The 25,621-nt window shown below is 40.2% G+C and overlaps 1 protein-coding gene across 1 annotated transcript; it reads right to left on the bottom strand.

Annotated features, from left to right (window-relative positions):
- Positions 1–1,531: 1,531 nt before the first annotated feature.
- Positions 1,532–24,017, bottom strand: LOC141801734 (sarcoplasmic/endoplasmic reticulum calcium ATPase 2). Its single transcript, XM_074684949.1, has 24 exons — positions 23,598–24,017; positions 21,366–21,485; positions 21,203–21,220; positions 19,268–19,350; positions 19,073–19,177; positions 17,001–17,139; positions 12,597–12,763; positions 11,645–11,800; positions 11,404–11,545; positions 10,842–11,008; positions 9,773–9,861; positions 9,526–9,628; positions 9,219–9,350; positions 5,969–6,094; positions 5,664–5,885; positions 5,332–5,443; positions 4,816–5,054; positions 4,506–4,726; positions 3,355–3,557; positions 3,189–3,274; positions 2,660–2,793; positions 2,389–2,506; positions 1,949–2,083; positions 1,532–1,867 (listed from the first exon to the last, which is right to left on the bottom strand). The coding sequence occupies exons 2-24, from the start codon at positions 21,481–21,483 to the stop codon at positions 1,685–1,687; spliced, it is 3,198 nt and encodes a 1,065-aa protein (XP_074541050.1). The 5' UTR covers positions 21,484–21,485; positions 23,598–24,017; the 3' UTR covers positions 1,532–1,684.
- Between the last annotated feature and the right edge of the window lie 1,604 nt (positions 24,018–25,621).

A 25,621-nucleotide genomic window follows, 5' to 3' on the forward strand; every position in this document is an offset into this window, starting at 1 on the left:
AAAACAGGATGCTAAAGTGACCTGGATGAGGGTCAGAGTGACTGCTCTTCATTTCTTTTCAGATTCTGTGATGACTGAACAGAACATCTAAGACCTTTTGGACCTTGTGTTCCTGTTCATACTTTAACCCCCAGATGCTGCAGGATAGTAATGTGTTGCTAACCAGTCAAACAGACCCGGGCTTAAACATGTTAGAAAAGAGTGACGTGCGTCGACATGCAGTCTAACAGTCTTTCTTTGCAGGTTTGAATGTTTACAGTATCTACAGGGAAGCTCCAACAATAATCTGATTAATCAGCTGCAGTGGCCTTCAGAGGTTTTCTATTGTACATGTCATTCATGTCACTGAGCATTTATTATTACTATCGTTATTATTATTACAGGTGAATTACAGTGTTGGTTTGATATTGGGTTGTGTGTTCAGGTGTGTGTGTGCGTGTTTGATTCTGAACCACTCAGCTCTTTCCTTCTTCCTCTTTCAAATACACTCATGTTTCTGACAGAGTTTAATCTGAAAAGGTTCTGTGTGTAACATTGTATGGTTTATGGGAATGGATTGGTAAATCATTTCTGATGAGGATCAGCATTTTTCTTCTAACTATGCATGTGTAGAGGCTCCTCTAGAGGCAAGTCTTTGATAATACCAGTTCTCTGTTCTGTGGCAGGCAGATGAGATGACTGTACATTTTTAGCAGAACTTGTATTGCTTTTATCGATGATGTTTTATCAACCATTGCCTGATCTTGAACACATCAACTTTTGTCACTTCTATGAATCAGTTCAGTAACTTTTATGCAGCTGGTTCCATCATTTGATCACTATCTTTTAATCAGGGACCTTACCATAAAGGTTGCAAAAAAACTGCACATTTCGAATCCTCGTCTTTAGCTTTAGTAAAATGCAGCCAAACTGTGCATTTAAAGCAGATTAAATAACATGGGATTGCTCTTGCATTATTTTTGGACATTGTATGCAAAGCTCTATCTTCTCACTACAGACCTGTTTCAAAGCTTTTGTTTCAGTTTATAGTCAAACTTTTATTTTAGTATTACCATGCCTCATGTTCCATGTTAGAGTGAAAGCTTCCATTAGCTAAAAATAACTGTATGATGCTGCCATCTAGTGTCTGGGAGTTAAACACAAAAAATTGAGCCTATACTGTAAATCTTTACATATCTATTTCAAAACTGGCACAAAACAATCTCATGGTTTTTTTTTCATCTGTACTGAAGTTATTACATCTCCTTGAAGCTAAAATATACAATTTAACCTTACTACTCAGGATACAGGCTTCTCATACTTTAGTGGCATTAATGTGGAGCCTCAAAAGTCCTCATCAGGGAATGTTGAGCCAAAAAACATGTGTTTTGAATCAGATTTAGCTGTGAGGTTTAAATAAATTCTGATCAGACTTTGAACGAGACATTAAGCTGCACACAGTACCTTCCAAAATAAAAAAGACCATCTTGCTTGTTGTTTCCTGATTGTCTGTTGGAGAAATATTTTTCTCTGCATCTCTCACATTCCTTCACCTCTGCTGAGCGGTTAACCATCCTCACTTGTTTCTCAGTTTCCCTCACAGGTCTTCACTACATCTCACAATCCTCTGCCTTTTGGTCTTCTTTCTCCTCGTTCTTTTTTCCTCTCCTGGCCACCATAGTCCACCTGTTCTCTCTTTCCTCCATTACTCCCAGAAGATGTTGGTGATGTCAGAGTCCAGGCTGAAGATCCAGATCACCAGCGGCCCAGAGATCAGGACGAACGACCAGGACACGCCTTTGAGGGACTGACGTAGCCTCGACATCACCGCACCTACCAACCCTGGGTTCGCCCTCGTCCTCTGCATTTCCTCCTCTTCTTCCAGAGACTTTTGAAGACACAGTCAGAAAAACTTCAGTAATGCAGAACAACTTAAGAAACAAACAATCACTGATAGATAAATCCTGACCTGGATCTGACTTCCCGGCTCGATGTAGTTGCGAGCTAGGAACTTGAGCACCTCATCCATCAGGATGACGGGGATGGACATCTTCAGCACCACCACCCACTGAGGCCACGACAGAGGACGGATCTGAAATATCACCTAGAAGGGAAACGCAAACCATCAAATTGCAATGGATTATATTCAATCATGTTTGCTCTGTGTCCTCACTGAGTCTGTGAAATATGTATGTGTGATCAGCTGTTCTCAAGATCAGACTCATCACAACAGTTTATAAATCAGTGAATCTGTTTCCATCACACCAATTTTTCAAACAGACAGAAAACATGGATGTTTTCATGCTGATTTTCTAACAATAGATGGTGGTCATAGTATGTTTGATGAAAACTAACCACTGCATTGTAGACTAGTGCTCTGTTTGATAAAGAATCGTTCCATGTGCTTACCGGCAGCGGGTCAACATAGAGGATGAGGAAGTGCAGAGCCATGGACAGACAGATGGCGCCCACCAGCCAGGGATTCGACCACGGAGGCATTTTGAGCAGAGACTGGTTCTCTGAGAGACTGAAGAACAAGAGACCAGGATGAAGACGTTGACTCCGTCTGAATCTAATCTACAGCTTTCAAAAACTCATCTCTGTTTCACCCATCTGTCTGCTGTAAGGAGGCGTTGATATGTGAGTCATTAAAAACATATGGTGCTTGTTTTGCTCTCACCTGTTCAAGGCGTTGCACATCTCTATGGTTACCAGGACAGACAGAGCCATAGTCATAGGGTAAGGAGACTCAAAGACTGAACACTGAACCCCTGCGAACTCCGCGTGGCCTTCACTGCACTGCAGGAAGTGAGACTGTAGAGGAGACAGACATTCCTGTTAGGGTCGAACTGCTCAGCTCTGGTTCATTAAGCTGCACGCACTGTTAATATCTGCATGTGTCTGAATGTGACACAGTGTTAACAACCCAAAGAATAATTTGTGTTTTATTGACAGATTTAGTCACAGATGTTCAGGTTTGTTAGTTTAAGTCCATTGAGCATATTTATTCTGCAGACTAGTGCTTGCTCCCATTTTGCCCCAAACATCAATAAAACACTTGTGGGATCAGTATCATTTTAGAAATCCTGATTTCCAGATGAAGAAAACGAGAGTGCAGTCACTGGTCTGAAAACACAGGTATATTTTAGTCCAGGAAACTGATAGCTTTGTGCTTGTGCATCCACTGACAGCAAGCAATGTGTGTTTACCAGCTGGTAGAAAGATAGTTTGGGTCCATCATGAGCCGCCATGAACCACCAGGCAGCCGCTCCAACAGTTGCTGCCCCAACGTAGCCTGAAGAGACAAAAGGTGAGGATCAGAGAGATGCTCTGATGTTCATGAATAACTACTGAGGTGTTATAGAGAGGACTCACATCCAATGATGAGGTAGCGGCAGAACAACCAGCTGGAGATCAGAGGCTCTTTGGGGGAACGAGGAGGGCGGGACATGATGTCCAGGTCAGGAGGGTTGAAGCCCAGAGCTGTAGCAGGGAAACCGTCTGTGACCAGGTTGACCCACAGCAGCTGAACTGGGATCAGAGCTTCAGGCATGCCAAGAGCCGCTGTCAAGAAAATACTGAGGAGGAAGAGAGAGGAAGAGGAGGAAAACAATGAGGGACCTGAGTGAACAATGGCCTTAATAAGTCTCCCTCATGAAGAACACTTGTGAAAGTCTATGACTAACGGAGGTCATAAAAACACCTGCAGGCATGAAGCTGGCCTCACACAGTTTAACTGTTATTATTATTTTCTTTTGTATTCGACTAATTGAGGTTCTTTGACTGACATTTTTACATTACAGTACTGATTTCTCCATACATATGCTTTTATTTATTTATATCTCTTTGCACACAGGTTTGAATAACATTGTAGATACATGATTTTAATGGAGGTTTACAAAGGTATTTTACTATTTCAAAAAGAGAACACAAGACCTGCTTAAAAATTACAAACTAGCTTTCTAAACATACATTTAATGACAAAAGTGTCACCCCTTTTAATGTTTTACAGCTTCAGTCTTTAATAATTGAAAATTCAAAAAAATATTAGTAATACTCTTCCTTCCATCTAAGATTTCACTTCATTTGTTCTGTCCTTTTCTGAGAGCAGAAAATAACTTAGTCTGAACTGGTTATTTGAGGCTAGAAATAGGAACGGCATCAAAGGGGCGTTCACTGCTTTTAAAGACTGAAGGACTTCAAATTCAGGAGGACAGGACAATTACAGGTGCAAACAATTCTGCAGTCGTAGAGCAGGTGGATGGGTCTGTCTCAGGGTTTTATTAAAACCCCATTGAATAAAAAATGATGGAGACAATAGTGATTAAAGTCCCACATCACTCTGAATACACCAGTGAAGATTTCTTTTCAAACCTGATAAAACTGAACCTTAGTGAAGCTAATCAGGCTCCTAAAGCTCAATGAGTTTCCTTTCTTTTAAACCAGTTTAAATTGGACCTTGCATGTGATCATTCCTGCTTTAAAGAATGTTAGTGTGTCCTCCCTCAGTCTACTCTCATACTAACCAGACGACCTCTCCGATGTTGGATGAGATCAGGTATCTGATGAACTGCTTCATGTTGTTGTAGATTGCTCTGCCTTCCTCCACCGCCGCCACAATAGTCGAGAAGTTGTCGTCTGCCAGGATCATCTCTGAGGCTGACTTTGCCACCGCTGTGCCGCTGCCCATAGCGATGCCGATCTCTGCCTTTTTCAGAGCTGGTGCATCGTTCACCCCATCACCCGTCTGAAACCACCAGAAAACATAATCACATCAGACATCACAGTGAAAGCAGAGCGTCAGCGCAGGTTGTAAGCACGTTTCTGGTTCCTCACCATGGCCGTGATGTCACTCAGGCTCTGCAGGTACTCAACGATGCGACTCTTGTGCGCTGGTTCCACTCTGGCAAAGCATCTCGCCGTCCTGCAGGCCTGACGCTGCATGTGAGGAGGAAGCTCGTCAAACTCTCTCCCTGTAAGGCCTCCACTGACTCCGGAGCCCTCCTGCTCTTCCTCCTGCTCTGTGATGATGCCCACCCTGCGGCAGATGGACAGAGCTGTGCCTTTGTTGTCACCTGGAGCGAGAAACAGAAAACACAGTGACTCATTTTATTAATGATTTTATTGGTTTATAAAAACTTATCAAACATAACACTTTAATATTGATGAAGAATAATTTATACATTTAAGCTTCAACACCCCAAATTTAGATTTGCTTGACCCATTTCTAACATGTAGGAGGTAAAATCTAAATCCACACTGCAGTCAGTTGGTTCAGTTTTAAATGCTTTGCCTTCACTTGGGAGTAGCTCTCGTATTGTTGTCTGTTTATGGTCTGTGGTCCCTGCTCACCTGTGATCATGATGACTCGTATGCCTGCCTGTCGACACATTCGGACTGCACTCAGCACCTCTTTCCTCGGGGGGTCCAACATGCCCACACAGCCCACAAAGGTCAGATCAGACTAAGTGGAGGTGGAGGAGGAGAAAACAGGTTAAACTTAGCGAGTAAAACCACCTTGTCTCTGCATGATCAGCACCAATGATAGAGGAATTCAGAGCCGCTCAGAACAAGATGGAAGTTTTGTGGTTTTGTTTCTCACCAGCAGATATAAATATTCAATTTTAAAGACACAGCTTAAAAAATCTGCATTGAAACTTTAAAAATGTCATCATATTTTTCACCTCATAGTCAGAAAATGCAGCTGAGTTCTCCAGGTTAAGGCAGCTCATGTCGGGGGGTGCGTCCCTGGTTGCCATTGCAAGACAGCGCAGTGTGTCTCGGCCTGATCCCCATTCCCTCACAGTGGACAGGAGCTGCTCCCGGACTGCCGGGCTCAGAGGCACGCGGGCAGAGCCGTTGACCCTTACATAGTTGCACCTCTCCAACACGCTCTCTGGGGCTCCCTGAGGAGAAATAGGAGGGATAAGGTGGGGTTAGGCACCATCAGGGGGAGAAGAAGAAGATATGAGGATGAAGCGTAACTCACCTTGACAAACATTTTGGCTCCGGATGCCGTTCGAGTGAGTTTATTGGACAAGCAGAAGACAGACATGGACTTTCTGTCTCTGGAAAACTCAAGTGTTATCTCCTTTTTCATCAGCTGTTTTATCACCTGAAAATAAAAGGAAACCACAAGGTGTGAAGGCATTATCGTTTTCTCATAACTCAGGACCACAGACCACTTGAAGGACAGGGAGGAGGCCCTTAAGTGTGAAGCCTTTTTCTTTCTGATACACCAGAGTTCAGTTATGCTGGATGTAAAAAGTGTTACAGCCTGCTGTCATGATTGTAGGTATGGTGGCTATCAAGCTAGACAGAGTGAATATGAAGATGGTGAAAAGGATTCCCACAGTGGCTCAAATCTGACCATAATTACCACAGTAATATTGTTCTGTTTGAGCAGTTTCTCAGCTGGAGCCCTGAAGAAATATACAATCCTGCTAAGATGTCTTTCGCAGGCCTCTATACTAGTGTGTCAGTGTCTGTGTCTGCCTCAACCCCCTTCATGCTTTGGTTGTTTCGGTACATTTCTGGGTGGGTAAGCATGGTTACCTCAGTCAATCACAGCGTGCCCAGTGCGCAAGTGACTCTGCATGTTTATAAATGCGGGTGGAAGAGGCTATCCTGGCTACAATAGTGGGTGTGGTAAAGAGAAAGAAAAACATAACCAAAGTGAAACAACGTGACAAACAGATAAAGCTTTCCTAAATGAGGGTGGAGCTTGGCTTGACTTTTATTCGCTTTTGGGCACTTGAGAGCAGCACGGGATGAAGATTGACGCAGGTTGGCTTTCTGCCGAAGTATATGTCAAATACCTGTGATTAGCTTGTGTTAACATGCCAAGTCAGGTGCACTGCTCTTGAGTCTTTCCCACATAGAAATGTGATGCTACAGGTGGTTGCTGGGCTGATGAGTGTGTTCACATAGCTCTAGTTAGAGGCTGTGGGTGTGTGCTGCTGCTGGCACTGATCCAAAGAGGAGGAGCCCAGTTTGAACGTGTGTTTACACACAAACAAAGTAACAAAATTTTCTGCAGACCCTACCTTTAAGTGGAAAATAACTGCAGTTGTACATTAAATTGGTAAAACACCGAAACTCCAGAATCTTTTTGGTCTAAGTTGAAGCACAATTACTACAAATATATATTAAAATCTGTTTTGATAAAAGTTAAATGTGTAAACAAAGTTTCTACGAGTATGAGCCTCTCTTTTTCAGTCAATGTCATTAGGTAAATTAACTGGTCAGTGGCTCATTGGGAAACTCACTCTGCTCTGCTCAGGAGCCCTCCTTGTTTTACTTTGATAAACAAAAAACCCTGATGACAGCTCCGCTCTTAGCCACAGCAGGTAACGCTATTAGCAATAAACATGGCAAAACCTGTAACACTGCCAAGAAAGAGCTTGAAGACAGACAAGTTTATGGCCACCAATAGTGGGAAGCTGACGAAAAAGCCTCTGCAGCAAAGCAAGCCTCATCTTATCTTGTCTTATCTTACAAGCAGTGTTGTGACAGTGCACAAAAAAGTGACCTAGCTCGAAGATTAACTGGTCCATGCTCATAGCTTATTTCTTTAAGAAATTTTGAACTTAGTTCATGAACCAAAAATGAACCACTTAACGTTCATTTCTTTACTATGAGTTATCTTTTTTGGTGGAGCCATGCTTTGATTCCTGTCCCTCAAGCCAATCCCCAAAATAAATAAATGAATCCCTGTATGCACCACAGGCAGATATTCATGAGTTACAAACTGAGCAGTTCTGTTCACCGCTCATGAAAATATGAGTATGTTCAATAAACACATTTGTTTTTCCTTGTTAACACTCTACTGAATGCTTAATCCCATTCAGAACAGGGTATGTGCTAAAATCCTGAGGTTGATTTCAATACCTTTTTAAGACTTTTTCAAAAACCTTTAAAAAAGTTTTAAGACTTTATCGCAACTTTCATTTGTTGTTGGCATCCACTTTTTAAAAGTTGTAGTTTACATTTTTACAGAAAGGAGGAATAAAGCTTAAAAAAACAAATGAAACTAAAGGCAGGTTTATCAACACTCCCACAACAAGAAACGGCAGTTATTCAAGGCCAACTTGCTGAAGAAAATGAGAAATTATTTTGTTATTTTTAAAATTTAGGACATGTGCCGGAGATTGTGTGATTTGCTTTAATGTTGTATTTAATTTCTCTTTATGAAACTAGAAATGACATTATTTATAGCTGGTGTTTATACCGCTCACAATCCTTATTGTTGAATTTTATTGTAACTAGAGTCTTCATGCATTTTTAAAATTTTATTCTTTATTATTATCGTTGTATTTTTTCTACTGACTCCATCAATTTCTGCTGTTAACACAACAATTTTCCAGTTTGGGATCAATAAAGTAACTCTATTCTTTTCTAGTCTATTCTATTTGGGAACTTTATCGGATGAATGTTGAACGTCCCAATCCGAGGACAGTTGCAAGGAGGAAAATGAATATTCATGGATATTTTTGGGGTCAAAGCTTGAATACCTATGAAACTTAATACCTCATAAAACCACAATTAAGACTTTTTGATACTTTTTAAGGCCCTTAAATTTCCCAAAATTGATTTATCAACTTTTAATACTTTTTAAGACCCTGCGGACACCCTGTAGAAAGAGTAATGTGCTCAAGGAAAATATTTGTCTATTTTCAACAGTGCATGTCAGAGTGTCCCAAATGGGGACTTGAGTCCATAACCACTTAAAGATCTGGGTTTTCACCAAACCTCGCTACTTTTTATACCATCAGGCATAAAGATAATGGAGTATTGAACAAATTGAAAGTATTTGGCTTGTTTAGACTTTGTGGTTCAGATGCACACCCCTATACAGAGGCCAGAGTCATGGAGAGTAGCAGGCGGCCCAGGTTTGATTTTAATGTAACTTCTCCCTCCCGTATGTCCCTTCACACTTTCTCTTCCAGTTTTCAGCTTTATCCATTGTTACATCCTCTTCCTAAAAAAGCCTAAATGTCCAAAATTTAACTAAAATACACCAAGGAGTGATGGAATTGCATTGTCCATGTTCAGCAGTTAAGCTACAACAGCTTGAGGGTCTTAAAGGAACGAGACATAGGAGTGAAAATTATGCCTGGAAAAGATTTCAGCAAGTCCTGCATAATTGATGCAGAGAGAGAATCCTTAACGACAGCAGCAAGAAGAAAATCCTTCATTTCCTCTCTTACACCCCTCCCCACACACACACACACACTTACAGAGCAGCATGCTGTAGCTCTCTCAGCTGGGCTCAGTCCTCTCAAGTCGGTGTCAAACACGTTCATTTTCTCTACCAGACAGCAGAGGGCGGTCTCTGTGGCCTCCCCAACCTTCTCATACACACCCTTTGCCTGGAACACACAAACACACACAGTCACATAAACGAGGTCAGACATTCAGAGGAGATTTGATTGCTCGAGTTCACAGTTGTATTTTTGGTCCTCTGATTGAGATAATAGCTGTAAATGTTTCTGATGACCATATATGGGCGTAAATGAGAGGCTGGTTGGTCTCTGCACGTCTTACCTCGTTGTAGTCCAGTGATGAGTCATTGCACAGTGCACAGATGGAAGCCATCTCCACCAGGCCTTCATACTGGCTGCACTTCACCACTGAGCCGTCCTTATAGCTGCAGAGACAGGGGGACAGGTAAGAAAGAGAGAAGAGGATAAGGAGAGGAGATTTGAGGGGGATTCAAACTGCCAATATTAAGACCAAATCCATAACTTTTCAGGGTTTGAGGGGTTAAATATTGAATGTTAGAGACACTCACACTTCCCCTTCTGGGGCATAAGTAGATCCTGTCACTGAGAACTCGCTCAGTCTGCAGTGCTCTCCTGAAACACTGTCTACAACAAAAAGCTGAACATAGAAACACACAGACACATATTAGAGAGGCAGGTTAGTTTGTAAATGTTAGAGGCTTACACTCAAATTAGATCCACCTGTAGCCCTTCACTTGTCATCATACCTTACATGGTTTTTGGTTTAAACTAGATTATCTGTTACTGAGTCACAACATAGCTGAGATCTATATCAGGTAAACTGTTTATATCTGATGTAAACATGAGTGGAGAGCTCTTTGCACTTCATTTAACCATGATAAATTGTGTGAAAGTCAGTTCTCTTGCCTTTAACCAGCTAATATGTATTGCCTTCTGCATTTAATGAATAATAAAAGCATCTCTTGATTCATGAATCAACACAAAATGGGGAGGATTCACAAAGAATGGTTCATAATATTCCTCCACTATCAGCGCTGTCTTATATTTTCCTTATGATTTTCATCCCAAACATGCCCTTTTAAGTTCTGCAGTTTTGTTCAGTTTTTCCTTGTTTTGCGTCTGATTTCGACGATAAGCTGTCTGCATTTTGGGGTTAGTCTGTGTGAGGAGGGGATGCTTCCTACCAGTTCAAAATGAAGAGAACTCGTGAAGAGATTATTATAATAATAGCTTTGTTGAGTTTGCATACTCTGTGTGAAGATTAATAGATTTTTTGAAGTGGAAATGTGATACTGCACTTCAGTTATCACCAGGCTTCAGCAAGACAAAGGAGTTTAAAAAGCTGAAAGAGATCCATTAAAGATTTTACAAGACCTCACAGTAGTTTCCTTTCTGTTGGATTTCATGTCTGAACAACTTCACCAAAGTCTTCCTCTTTGCCTGTAAGTATTAATTCACCTGGACTCTAACTATTTGGAGATTCAGCAAAAGTCTGATGTTAGCATGGAGAGCTGTTAGTTGTTAATTTTCATCTACTGCTTTCAGATGTCTTTAATGAACACCTAAAATAATTCATCCTTAAATTTCTTGCTTGGATGTTTAACTCCCACATCTCACCCTGCAGACGGACATCTGATTGGTGGTCAGTGTTCCCGTCTTGTCTGAGCAGATAACTGATGTACAGCCCAGCGTCTCCACTGATGGCAGGCTGCGGACGATGGCGTTCTTTCTCGCCATCCTCCTTGTGCCCAGAGCCAGACAGGTGGTGATGACCGCTGGGAGACCTGGGGAAAAACACGGCAGAGGATGAAGATGAATGAGTCTGTCTTTACAGGGGAAGGATGTTTATCACTCATTCAGAGAAGCTTCATTGTTTTCTGTCTGTTATCAAGCTTCTCCAATGGAGCAGCTGGGTTCATATGAGAACTGATTGCACGCAGTGGACGGACTAACTTACTACTTCTTCTGGTGCCATCTTCTGGGTAAAATACCGTCACACAATTGAAAAGCCTCTCTATTTTTTTTTCCTGGTATACCGGTAAGTCACACAGCTTTTAGATAGCACAAAGGTATTAACTGTGCATATTATTCAGAAAAGTGATAAGTCATTTCTATTATAATTTGGCCAAAATAATTTCTTAGAATTTATAAAATTCCAATAAACTAAAAATATTTTAACCTTCTGGTATGGCAGCTACAGCCAGAGCAACGGCGATCTTGAAGTAGTAAACAGCTCCTCTCAGCCAGCTCCCTCCATGCACTGGGTCGTTAAAGTGTCCAACGTTGATTGCCCACACCGCCACACAGATCACACTGATCACCTGCAGGTCACGACACAATGCCATGAGTAAATCAAACAAGTAGCTTTCATAGAGTGTTAACGCTCATATAACTCAAAGCATGAACTCAGGGGTCCTTACCTTTGACAGCTGTTCTCCAAACTGGTCCAGTTTCTGTTGCAGGGGCGTTCTTTCGGGGTCAGTCGAGGCCATCTCATCTCTGATTTTCCCGATCTCTGTCTGCACACCTGTTGCTACAACAACTCCGATGGCTCGCCCGGCTGCAATGTTGGTCCCCTTTGCAAAGTTTACAAGAGATAGAGATTTACTCTCACGTTTTCAGCTGTTGAATGACAAAAGGATTAAAGCAGAAACACACTTGTTTTGGGGTGTTTTTAAATTATTTTTCTTTGTATATTTGTTATTCTTTAATTGTGCAAGAGCTCAATTCAGACGGTAAAAGTCGAAATCTAACACCAGTGATTTACAGCAGTCATAAAAGCAGGTTGTGTTATATTTCCTCCATATCATTGTGTATTTGGCAGTCAGTTCTGGGGTGACATCTGTGTCCTGCAGGTCTGCAGTCTGTCTGAGTGATGCTGCTGAATAAAACATCAATGTTTGTTCTTTGACCGTTAGATCACCTGGTGACTCAGCTGCCTTTGAAGTTTCACAAAGAAAACACAACAAACACCTCGACCAGGACATCAAACAGGGGTTACTCTGCCCTCTGATATGTTTTATGTGTTCGCTCTATGATCCACCACCTATTCCTGTCATTTTTAGCTTCAGACTATTAACTTGTCTCTTGCTTCTCATATATGATGGAATAATTCATATAATAGCATTATTATGCAGTTATTATAATGGACACTGTTTATTTAAAGAAATTAAATTTGAGACGCTACTTTATGTTCTTGATGAACACACATACAAAAACCTTCACTAAAGACACCAACAGAAGAGTATAATAGAAAACCCTCTGGATATGTCAACACTGGAGTAATCAAAATAAGAAGTTTGAATCATCTTCACCTGTTTCTGTGTGCTGTGTTTTGTGTTACTAAAAATGCTGCTGTGTGGAGAGACTCACAGAAAAGAGCATGTTCTTCTTGTCCTGGTTGACAGCTCGTGGATCAGGTACAGGATCTGTATGTTTTAGCACCGACACAGACTCCCCCGTCAGAATGGACTGGTCCACCCTCAGGGTGGTGGAGCGAATGGACGTCAGCCTGATGTCAGCTGGGACTTTGTCACCAACTGGAGGGAGGTGAGGAGACAAAAAAGAAGCTCAATTTAGTAACAAAGTCTTGCCTGATCGTGAGCTGTCGGTTCATGTTATGCGTCTTTAAACTAACAGTGGGATGCTTTTGACCCTGGATTATGCACCACTAAACCTGCAGCAAACTTAACCTTGACTTCTGAGTTTTTCAGGGCACAACGGCAGGACAGAATTAAAAATCTCTGCCTGCAGAGGCACTTGAGCAGACACACTGATTGGTTTGAATATTAAAGAGACATGATATAAGCTCTGCGTCAACATAATGACCTGACTGATTTCCACTTAACAAAAGAGGTCAGACACAACACAGTTCACTTTGCACCGGGCACTTTAACCCATTTCTTGATTAAGCTCTTTGTCTTTTAATTCCTTGATACGAAACTTAAATCAATTAGCCTAAAAAACAACTAATGTCAAATCAGTCATTAAATGAACAATAAAAAACTATCAGTGTGGGGCCAGCAGAGGCCATAGGATTAGTGAGAGCTAACAAAATGTCAGCAGCAGTGACTTTTCTCCTGTGTCTGAAGTATGACAGAGAGCTTTCCAAGACTGCAGCTTCACTGTATGCTTGTTTAAACATAGCTGAAATAACACTGTGGCATCTCTGTTTAGCCGTTCCTGGCAAACATCTCAATGCGCTTGCCTGCTGCTCCATCTCTGCCCTCTCCTCCTGCTGTCATCGTTATGGAAACGCAACGAGACGCAACTCAAGGAAGCCTCATGGAAAAATATCTGATTGAAGAGCATGTCAAAGCTGACTTTTCCTGTAGCTCAAATGACATACACAAGGAGTGGGAGCGAGTTTGGAGCTATGTTCTGTGTCTTTATACGACAGATTTAATACAGTGATAGGGTGCATATTGAGAGCATCGAGAGCATCACATGTATCCAGTGTTATTACTGGGAAGAATTGGTGATTTTTCTCTGAGACAGAATTTTGATCCAGTCTCTAAACATTTGCACATTTCCAAACATTGTCCATCATTTATACGTATGACTTCATCCTATCGCTCTACTGATTCAAACCCATGGATGAAATCAGTGCAGCTGGGTATGAACGCCGTCAGCTTTAGTAAGAGCCTGAATACACACATGAGCTTGACCCAGTATAAAAACTGTTGAATCCCCCAGATAACTGCTGCTATTTCAGGCTGTTCAGAGGGAGGAAACAGGGTTAGGAGTGTGTGTGTGTGTGTGTGTGTGTGTGTGTGTGTGTGTGTGTGTGTTTGTGTGTGTGTGTGTGATCCAGTGCTCCTCTGTCTGTAGTAAAGTATTTGGCTTCCAGAGCATGGGAACTCAATGACACCCATCTGAGCTGGAACAACAGGATCAGAGCTGGAGGCTTTTTATATCACTTTTGATTGTTTTTCTTTCTCTCCCATTGGATAAGAAAAAAAAACAATCAGAGAATCTTTCTGGTACATACTGAATGTACATTTGTTAGAAGAAGCTGTCAGTAGTTTGTTTTAACAAGTACTCTAATATGCTACAAATACAAAAAGGCACTGTTTGTGATCTATGCTTTGTCCTACGTTAAAAATTAATTTGCAGGTAGCTTGATAAAAACATTATCTTTCTGATGTGACATATTGATGCTGTCCATAGATTTATAAATCTGTATTTACTCAGCAACCTAAAAGGTCTGGAGCAGAAAATGACTTTGAGCTAAAAAAAACCCCATTGATAATAAGACCTGTTTCGTGAACAGCTGTATTGTAAGCTCTCATAACCAAAATGTGTGTATCCTGTTTACTCTGTATTAGCTTTCACTCAATGGAATTTTACAAAGTAAATAAATCTATTCCCTAAACTATAATCCCTTAAACTCTCAAATATATGACCGTGGTTATCTATCCTTCCAACAGACTTCCACCGTTAAAAAATATAAGAAACTCCCCTTCTGAATTGTAAATGGTTGGTTGATAGGGGAGAGGTGACAATGAACAGTGTGGCAGTGTTCAAAGACAAACTGTTTACAGCTGAGAGCCTGAGTGTGCGTGTCACAACAAAGTTAAACAATCACCTGTTTGGTCTCTTCTAACCAACATGAACTGAAAATGCATCTCAGTTGTTTATCACCTAACTGGGTTAAAGGAATATTTCAACCAAAGAATGATGTGCCTTCATTTTCTACTCACCCTCATGCTGAGCATTTTGAGGATTTTTGCTGTCAACAAACTTTCATCTAACAGGGGCCAATGGCGCCCGAAAGAAAAAGGTCCATAAAAGTCCACAAAAACATGCCTATTTTCCTTCATACTGCTCGTCCGCTGTAATACAAGTGTCCTGAGCGGGTAACGTCCATAATTAGTTTGAAACAAGGCCATTTAGTACATTTTTCGAGCCTAAACAGTGTTATATCATACATCCGCAGTGCATGTCTACGCTCGCTCCCTGAACTATGGAAGCCGGGGCAGACCAAGCCAGACGCTTGCACGCTTTCAGGTACTACTGTGCTGTACTGCGCTTCATTTGATTGAAGCACCCAGGATAGGCACACACTCGAACCATGTTTTTAATTTGACTAATAACTAATCAAGTTTTTCTAACTTGAGAAACGCTAACCTCATCCTCGTCAGGCTCACAGCAGAGTGTAAACAGCGGAACTTTTTCTTCTACGCTTGCAATTTAGCACAGTAGTCCCTAAAAGCGCAAGCGTAGATGTGCACTGCGGAAGTACGATATAGCACTGTTAAGGCTCGAAAAATGAACTACATGGCCTCGTTTCGAATTTGGAACTTGGATTACAACGGACAAGCAGTATGAAGGAAAATAGGCACTTTTTTGTGGACTTTTATGGACCTTTTTCTTTCGGCACCAATGGCCCCTGTTAGATGGAAGTTTGTTGACAGCAAAAATCCCCCCGGTTCTCCAGCTGAATTTGAGACATCAAAAAAGTGCTCCAGAGTGTTGCTCAGCATGAGGGTGAGTAGAAAATGAAGGCATATCATTCTTTGGGTGAAATATCCCTTTAAGTGTAAAGAAAAAAACATGTATTTCAAAAATAAGATTCTCAGACTGCTCCAAAATATATTTTTCCATTAGCAGTCAGAGCGAATGAATTACAGCAAAAGGCAGATGTGTTTACGCCGACCCTCTTCCCTCAGCCCCTCTCTGACAGATTTATAAACACGTATAAACAGTTTATGATAAGCTGTGCTCTTCTAAAGAAAGAATGCTAACCTTTCGAGTGAAGTAGTTTGTCCTGATTTTGCATTAAACATATCTTTTCTTGTGTCATGAACACGCACAGTTTCCTCTGAGATCCTCTGAGTAACCAGTTCAACTTTTCCTGTGACGACATGCATCAGGCCGATCACGAGAGAAAATTAAGCATCATGGGCTTCAAAGGCCTGAGATGCTTTGTTCTGAAACTTTGAGCTATATTAGCACTGAGCATATAATAAACTGTGCTAAATTAAGTTCTCATGACATTTCATCAGCGACACATCACTCCCGTCCCTGTTTCTTAAAGAATTTTGGAAATACGTATTCTCTGAAAAAAAAAGGTGTATAGCTTGTTTCTATCTCATCACCCAAATGCGTCTCTTACATGCTGACAGCAAATGATTACTGGAGGACTCTTGAGATCATCAAAACACAGTGAGGCAGGGTGTTGTAATCATGCAGGATATCAGTTGAGCCTCAACTTTTGAAGTTAACTGTGTGTTCATTCCATAGACTTTGGAAAACATGTCAGAAAGAGAGAGGCCAAAAGATGGAGAGCTCCACCTACTGAGCAGCCACAGAATAGGTCACAAAGAGGTCCCCCTAAATTATAACTGATGCATCTCAAGGCTTGATTGTGATGACGGTGTTTGCGATTCTTGCGGCTGCATTGACAGGAACATTTTTGCGAGCTGACTGCAATTCTGATTTTTCTTCATTTGTGCAATACATCAGATGCACTTTAATCTCTTGTTTTCAATTCTGGTTGATCCGCTTTTGTATGATGAGTCATTGCTCAGATTATTCATGGGTAATATCCCAGATAATACATGAGTCATAGCTGAGATTATGGCATGGCTGTACTCTTTGTCCCGCACAGTGTCTCTTAAGTCATTGTGCGACATGATGCAGTGTCTTTGACTCAACACTGGTCTCTGAAATAAACCCCTGATTTCTCTGGCTGTGTTGCCTAATTTGTCCCTAATAGATTTCAAGGCTCAAACTGTGTAACAAGGATGATGGTAGAGTCTTATCTGTGCTTACCAGCAACCTCCACAATGTCTCCAGGGACGATGTCTCGGGCTCTCACTCTCTGGACGCTCTTTTTGTCCTGTCGGTAAACCTTTCCCATCTCTGGCTCGTACTCCTTCAGTGCCTCGATGGCATTTTCTGCGTTGCGCTCCTGAAAGACACGTACACATATTTATCACAGGACATGAGGTTTTGCTTGAATGGGTCCTGGTAGGTACGAAACCAGCTGTTTTTATGAGGAGGAAATAATAGGTAGCATTTTCTGAATGCAGGGGACAGCAGCTCAGATAACTTTTGATTAATGTAACAAGTCTCCAATGGTAATGGAGATTAATCATAGTGGATTCAATTCTGACATGAAAGGAGTTACAAAGCAATTATTAGGGATGCACGATATTGGATTTTTGCCGATATCTGATATGCCGATATATCGAAACCCCTTTTGGCCGATACCGATACAGATACCGATAATCACAAGTTTGTTTCTTTCACTGTAAAGAAAGCTAAGTCTATTCCGTACTAGCATTTATATGTTACTCTTATTGTGACAGTCTTATTTGTTTAAGAAACACACATAAAACAAGACAAAAGACATTTGATTTTATCATAAATAAGAAAGGTATTATTTTTTCAAACTCAAGACATTCAGTATTGAAATACAGAAAAATAATTTATTTAGATCACATGAACTTTAAATGTACAATGCATTTTCAAACATAACCAAGTTGCATTTGATTATTTTAGAGCTACTGTAACAACCTGGTGACAGACACAGAGCTCTGCAGAGCAAATAAACGAAGTGCTACATTTTATTTAAGGAGCTTATTTTTCCGATGGAAAATAATAATAATCCTAACTGAATAGCACCTTATCGGCTGTGCATATCGGCAGAAATTTTCATATCTGCCAATACCGTTAAAGGTGTTTTTAAGCTTTTATCAGCCGATACCGATATTGTGCCGATAATATCACGCATCCCTAGCAATTATTTATCTTTTTGTAGTTAAAATCTTAAGAACCCAAGGGTTTCAAGTTTATGAAACAGTCAAATCAGACCGAACACAGGTTTACAGAGTCTGTGGGTAAAGAATGGTGTTCAGCAGAGTTTGACCAAAGCTAGCAGAGCAGAGCTAGCTTTAGTTGTCCTTGCTGGTTAATGTACACATGCCTGTGCTGGTTACTCAATGGATAAGTTGTAACATGTCAGTTTTACTCAAGTGGCAACCCCTGGTCTAAAAATAAAACAACAACGTGGAAGTATAAAACTTTGGTGTTTCTTGAGTGTCCGCTTGAAGCTGGCTCAGAGAGTACCAGAAGTCATATAGACACCAAGCCAAAAAAAAGCTGTTTTCACTGCAAAAGTTAACATATTTACAGCCTGGTTCAAAAAATATCTCCTGTCTGAATCAATAATTTCACTTTCAGCGCACACTGAAGTTGTTTTTAACTCGGCAGTTTAGAAGACATTAAGATCATGGGTTCGGCCAATCAGAGGCACAGCTCAGCTCACAGTCACCTGATAGCTGCTGGTGTGGAGACTCAAAGCCCGTCCCACTTCCAAAGTGGCTGTGCTAGCTGATTTGCTTCAAAAATCACATTCAGAATAGACAAGTGAAAGTCCATTTATGAAACAGGTCTCAGGTTTTAGTACACAGCCTACATCCACCTTTTTCTCTATTTACTCAACCAACATACTGACAAACCATGCTATCCATGTTTGTTAATTCTGTATGTAGCTGGATGTGTCTATTTACATCCAGGTAGCAGAGCTTTATAGCATTAGGGCAGCAGGCACTAACCAGAGCTATTGGTCTGATCAGAGTGAATATGCTACAGCTAAGGCACAATATAAGAGCAACATTTCAGTCTACAATCAAAAAAATATCAGTTTGATTGTTAGGTGATTTCTATTGTTTAGAGTGTGCTACAGAAACACACACACCTGCTCTTTTCAAAGGCTGTGAACACTTGAAATCTCACACAGGGCTGATACAAAAAGATTTGGGCTATTTGAGAGTATAGTTACACTTTTAAGACATTTTAAAGACACACGGGTAAAAGATTTGAATAAAGCTTTGATCTACCTGCCATACTCCCACAATAGCGTTGGCAATTAGGATAAGGAGGATGACGAAGGGCTCAACAAAGGCTGTAATGGTCCCCTCCCCTTCTTCAAACCAAGCCAGAGTCTGAGAGACAGAAGATGAGAGTGGATACGCTTTCAGTTTGTAAAACACATAGACAAGTGGGTGTTGAGATTGTGTTTGTTTTTTTCTTACGAAGGAGATGCATGCAGCGAGCAGCAAGATCCGAACCAACAGATCCTCAAACTGTTCCAGCACTAGCTCCCAGAGTGACTTCCCTGTACAGGGCAGCGGGAAACAGAAAAAGACAGAAGACACAAATAAACAAAATCAGCCGTGAGATCATACAGGAGCCTCAGAGGGAGAAAAGAATGGATCAAGACAGTAATGTCTGTCAAACTGTGAGAGCCTGGGATAACAAAAATCTGCCCTCTCTCTATTTATAATAGGATTTTTACTGGCTCTGAATAAGGCAGGGAAGGAACTGTCCCTGATGAGCACATATGTGTGGAAGTGTCTCTCTATGTAACTTTTAGGTTGATGAAACCCACAGCAGCAGTCTACAGTTTCTGATCAAGGAGAAAGTGTAAAATGTCTCATAGGAATCATATCACCATAGGTTGAACCTTCATTCAAAGATTTTCTGACAAATTATTGACACTGTTGACTTTGGTATCTACACTTTTTTGTTGAACTTTTCTTTTTTATTCCTCTTTGCAGCACAGTTTCAAAGACTGATTCTGAAACAAAATTCACTTAGTGGTGCTCATGAAAACACTTATCAGACTTAGACCAAAGATGGGCTGGTGTGACAGTTGATGTAGGCGACTTTCCATAAGAAACCCTGTGTGAGGATGGAGTGCAGCAAAAATAGTTTGTTCTTCAAATTGAGAATGTTCTAGATTGTCCAATATGTCTGAGGACATACCTAGGAATGCATTAGCTTCTTTTACTTTATAATTATTTATTTTGTTGCATAGGGGAAAAAAAAACATGAAAAAGGGGATCAAGTATTTAACTTTCAGGTAGAAGCCAGAGGGTCAGTACAGACTTATATAAATTTAAATCTTTCAGGATGTGACAGGGGTCAGACATCTTAAGAAGCTGTAATATCTGTGACCCACTTGGTTTTACAAACTAATTTAAACAGGAAGAAAAAGAAGAAGCTGATGGCTTCAAAAATTCATCGTTTCTAATGAGACTGAGATCCTGCAGCTTTTTACCATCAGAGAAGAGAGTGAGACTATCCCAGAGTAACAAAGCTTCTTGAAACTTATGTTAAAAATCCCATAGGAAGCCTCCTGTGTATTACATGTCCCCAATTGCTTCCAGATATCAAGCATACTGTGTTAAACCACACTGGAGGGACACAAACATGTCAGTGTTTGGCCTTCTTAACTGTCTAATTGCAGATTCTTTGTGCACAAGAGGATTTTAATTTTAGCCCTTCATAGATGTAGCCCAGTGGAAGCAGCACTGTGACTTGTAACTCATTACAAAGACAGTGATCAGGTTATAAGGGCACCTCTTGGCAAACTGTGTTTAAGAACACCATTCAGAGCTACCTGCCTGTTTTATTATCAAGGGGGTAAAGGAGGGTACTGGAAGGCTTTCTGGCTGCTCCCAGCAGCAGGTTCAGCACCTTGGAGAGCGCTGAGGTGCTCTGAGGTGCTCAGTCCTCCCTCATGAACATCTAACAGTGATGTTTGTGATGGGGTTTAGTTTAAATGACTGGTTGAAGCATTTCTTAAAGGATGGACTAATGCATTCAATTTTTCACCAACAGGCCACCTGTATGCATCATGTTTGTCATATAATGCAGCTGAAAATATGGCTACAATAGAAACGGCCTGAATAATTATACATTTTTACCTTACATGGTTTTACCCAAAGGTCACTGGAGTGTTAATTCAGAATGATATTTTCATATATGTTGCAGCTTTACTGCAAAGGAGGTTAAATTGTTATCTTGTGCTCCCACAGTATCAGTTTGAGCAGTCAGAGTATCAGACAGGAATGACCTCAATGTTGATGTTGATGTCTCCTCTGTGGACACTTTTTGTAAATGATGCAGAGGAGAGACATAGCAGAACACAATACAAAACAGTAAAGTAATAAACAATAGCTCACCTTCCTCAGCAGGTAGTTCTGTGAACACAAGAAAAAAAGCAAAATAGGAGAAGTTTTCATCATTTTTTGTTTGTACAATTTCATAGCTTTTTTCATTAAATCAGTTTTAATTCAAGAGATTTAATAAGTGTTTCATCAGAAGCAGGGTCACTCTGCCTCATACCGTTGGGTCCCCATCTTTCCCTGTTCTTCTTCAGCTGCTCACAGCTCAGACCTGTAGACTCATTCACAGTGAAGAAGCCCAAAACCTCCTCCACCGTCTTGGTATGAGCATTATCCATCACTACAGATTAAGACAAGAAGACAGAGCAGCATCAATACCTGTTACAGATCACTTTGGCAAACACACATGGACAGTCTTCAAACAGCAATTCTTCAAACCAATGGAGGCAGTCATATGAGAGAAGAAACCAATTCAATTTGTATCCAGGACCTTTTTCTGAAGTCACTGAGTTAATATTTCTGACATACTGTCTCATACATGCAATCTAACGTTAAAGAAATGGTGCAAACTGATTTTAAACTAAGCTTACTATTGGTAATAAAGGACATTAAAGCATTAACTGCACCACAAAACGCCTGCCTCCTCTATGTCTTGGCACCTGCACTTCTAATTGCACACTGTTACAGCATTATTCAACCTGGGAATTGAATAATCCTACAGCCAAGCAACCACACAGACCAAAACCTGCAGAGACAAAAAGACCCCAGAGAGATGAGTTACTATTGATGGGGTGTGAGATGACTCTGAGAAAGCATGCCTCTGCGTTGTATCAAGATGTAGACTGTTTTTTGTATTGTGTCTTTTTCAGTGGCAACTTGGACCTTTACTTGTTCATACTGAATCATACTCAGTTCAAAGTTTCATCCATTTAAAGTTGTCTTGAATATTGACAAATATGGATGTCTCACAAATATCCAACGGAAGTACTTTTACACCAAAGTATTAGACATGGAAAATACAATTAGCTTAATTCTTAATGAGCTAATTCATTCATAATATTTGATTTGCTTATCACTCCCATGATCTCTTGTCACCATCATTCTGCCTTTAAGGATTCAAGCAATCAAGAATTACTACAAAAGTTTTCCAATATTTCAAGTTCTTCTTGTGAAATCATTTATGTTAAAGACTTCACTAAATTGATGATTATTTGTATTAGCCCTTGACACATGCGGCATGTTGTAAGAAAACCTGGAAGTACACACAGATAATACACCTTTAATGGTTGTCCAATAATCCCTGATGCCAAATCTTGATTATGGAAATAAGCACTATGAATCTTTCTTGTTTCCTATTTCTTTTTACTTTTCATCTTGCTCTAAATAAAGGAACTCTGATATTATGGTTTGATCTAGTTTTGTGTAACCGTATATGTGTTCTGGGATTGCTTTTCTTGTAAACCATATACACAGGTTTCTACATCTGCCCCCGAGCAGGTGTGTACACAACACAACATATTAAACATGTGTCAACACGCCGATCGTCAAAGCTTAACTGTTGAAAGACCAAAAAGAATCTGTGCTTGTGTGAAAACAAAATCTTGAGTACTTCCAAAATTGCAAGCAAAGTATTGTAGAGTCAGTAAAAATATATCTATTTTTTGACTCACTAATTCCTTCCTTTCATCATATACCTGTCTTTTCAAACAGTATTTTCTACAAGTTGTTTAAATACAAAGAGGTTCAAAGCACTCCAAAGTAGCTTGTGTTAACAAGAGTTCCATATCTGGCCAAGTAAATCTATCACAGTTTTTTGGATGTTCGTGCGGCACCAGAGATTGTTCATCAAATTTGCAGTGGCACTCCTTGCCAAACTCGCTCTTGTATGTTTGATTCATGGCATAATCTCAAAAACGAACAGATGATGCTCATCGCTGAAGCCGGTGGCTGCTACATTAACTCTAAACGAAATTAGAACCTGCGACAGGTTATAAAACCACATCAATTTATAGCTTTCTATTCAACCTGGAGTTAGCTGACAACTAGCGTATAAACAACATACGTGCAGGTGACTCGCTAGCTTAAAGCTAACAGTTCGCTCCAGCCGTTAATCCTTAGGTGTTCTACCGAATACTGCTACCTTTCGATATGTGGTAATGAGCGGCACAACACTCACAAGCGCATGCGTAAAGCCACAAATTGTGGTGCTTGTCACATTGATGGATGTTTCCTCTATAAAATTTTGGATAAAGCTTCGCATTTAAGTGACAGAGATTTTTTTATCCGACTATGTGAATGTACTGAGTAGAGGTTAGATAAAAAGCGACAATGTACTGGAAGCATTATGTAATAACGGTTACAGAGAGCCTCATCGATCGGTTCGTGCTACGTTAGCATTTTTTGACAAGGCAGCACAATACGACAGAACAGCGAAGATGAACAGGTTGCTTACCAGAGCGGTTTCTGTGCCCGTGTGACGTCTGTCCACTATCCCTACAGAGTAATTAGATAAAATATCAAAGCACCATGCGTTTAAGGTTTGTTTCTTCACAGCGACGGTATCAAAGCAGCAAAATTGTGATGAAAAATAGTCTCCACACCGGGCTATCCTAGCTGAGTTATCCAGTCACAGCAGCTCATGAGTAAAAAAAATCCCAGGACGATATTCCCATTGGGGTTGTATCTGATTTCCGCGCGATGAAATGCTGTCTAAAAAGGAAGGCTTTATAAGGCAAGTATTATTCTGACTAATGCTTAAAAATGAACTGAGACAGTATGTCAAAATTATTCCTTAACTGGGAGTCTGGGGGTCAGTAATATTCTGCCTTCAGCAAGCATCCTCAATCTGCAACAAGCTTTAATCATTTTATAATAGATCTTCCGGTTTAACCTTTCAAAGTAAAACCTAAACTTTTGTAGTGCTGTGTGTACTGTCGCAGGAGCAGTAAGCTTTCATGCATCTATATTTTAGCTTTACTTTATGTAATGAAGGAGTTCCAGTTATTTACACAGGATGTATAGTTATCTGTTTTATTCTATAGATTACATTGCTTAGGGCTTAAGTAGGATGCTAATCTTGATCATACCAGAACAAAACTGATCTAAAATTGGCTTAACCTATCATCATGGTGTGGATATGTTCTAGTCATGCTAGTCTATGGTTTTGGTTTTTAAAAAACAAAAACTCCCATAGCTATAACTTAGATTTTGTGAAAGATCAATCAGCTTTGCTAAATGATAATCAGAAAAATGGAGGTAAACAACATGCCCAGAGGAATAATTATTGTTTATTTGTGACCCTTTTTTGAGATTACAATGCAATTCTCTTGATATTGACATGACGACATTTGTTTCTCTTATGTCAAGCAATACCTAATTTCTTATCAATTTACATTCAAATTAGTTTAACACTTAATAGTCCATGTATTCATGATTTGTCTTAGATTTTATATTTGTGGTTTGCTGCTCCAGTCAAATCCTTTTATTGTGCTCATTGAGTTTTTCCAAAAGTCTATCAGTTTGGTAATTGTGTTTTAGAGGATGTTTTGCTTCTTGTGTCATCGCCTCTTCGCTTACTTTGTCTAGCTTGATACTGCCGCCCCGCACCGAACGTGATTAACGGACGCAGCAAACGCAGTGACGCAACAGAACTCAGAAAGAACCAATCAGATTCAGTGATGTGACATCCTAACGAATCACAAGATGTCTTCTTTTAAGACCCGCCCAAGGGAAGCTTTACTAGGGAAACGCCCCGCCTTTCATCCGCGTCCTTGCCCTCACTACCCAATCAACGTGCAGTGCGTCTGCTGTGGCGTCAAGCCCACCAATTAGCGTTGAGAATTTTTGTTTTCAAGGCAGAATGCAGACCAATCTTAAGGTGCTGGATAAAACCCCTTCCTTTGCTAACTTTATATCTGAAAAAATGAAAGAGTGGAAAATGAAATAAAGTTCTAAAAATATTAGAGACATATTTTGGAACTTTATTTACAAATTTAGTTAGTTTCTTCAAAGGACTCCATGTCCATATTAATATATAGATCATTGTTTTGTTTTTGTTTTTTTCTTTTTAAATTGAATGACTTTTTGATTTATTTTTGATTGATATAATGACTTCTTTCTGTCCTTAATAACATGTGCTTGATTGTTGATATGTCTTCTTAATCCTTTCATTTTTTGCATAAAGCTTGTTTTGCATTTGAAGTATCAGAGGAATTATATAACCAAAAGAAACACATTTAAGTGGCAATTTTTCAAAATGTCTGTCTTGTTTTTATTAGTTGAAATCTGATCTGACATGGGTTATGATTCTATTTTGTTATTTTTTCTTTCTTTAATTTGTTCTAATTCCAATAGAATCCATCCAATACTCACGTACTATTCAACATAATTCACGACATTAATGAATGGTGATATTTGGTGGAATCAGTAGTGTTACACAATACTAAAAGTGATCGCTTAAAAGAAAAAAAAATGCAT

Source organism: Halichoeres trimaculatus, unplaced genomic scaffold (assembly GCF_033239565.1).
Source record: "Halichoeres trimaculatus isolate MK-OKI-2021-1 unplaced genomic scaffold, fHalTri1.1 fHalTri1_scaffold_2, whole genome shotgun sequence".
Lineage (NCBI taxonomy): Eukaryota > Metazoa > Chordata > Actinopteri > Labriformes > Labridae > Halichoeres > Halichoeres trimaculatus.

Coding starts and splice junctions, on each gene's coding strand:
- LOC141801734 (XM_074684949.1), bottom strand. CDS start 21,483: ATGGATAATGCTCATACCAAGACGGTGGAGGAGGTTTTGGGCTTCTTC. Junction 17,140..19,072: donor CTATTGTGGGAGTATGGCAG/GTAGATCAAAGC, acceptor CGTGTCTTTCAG/GAGCGCAACGCAGAAAATGC. Junction 11,801..12,596: donor AGAAGAACATGCTCTTTTCT/GTGAGTCTCTCC, acceptor AACTTTGCAAAG/GGGACCAACATTGCAGCCGG.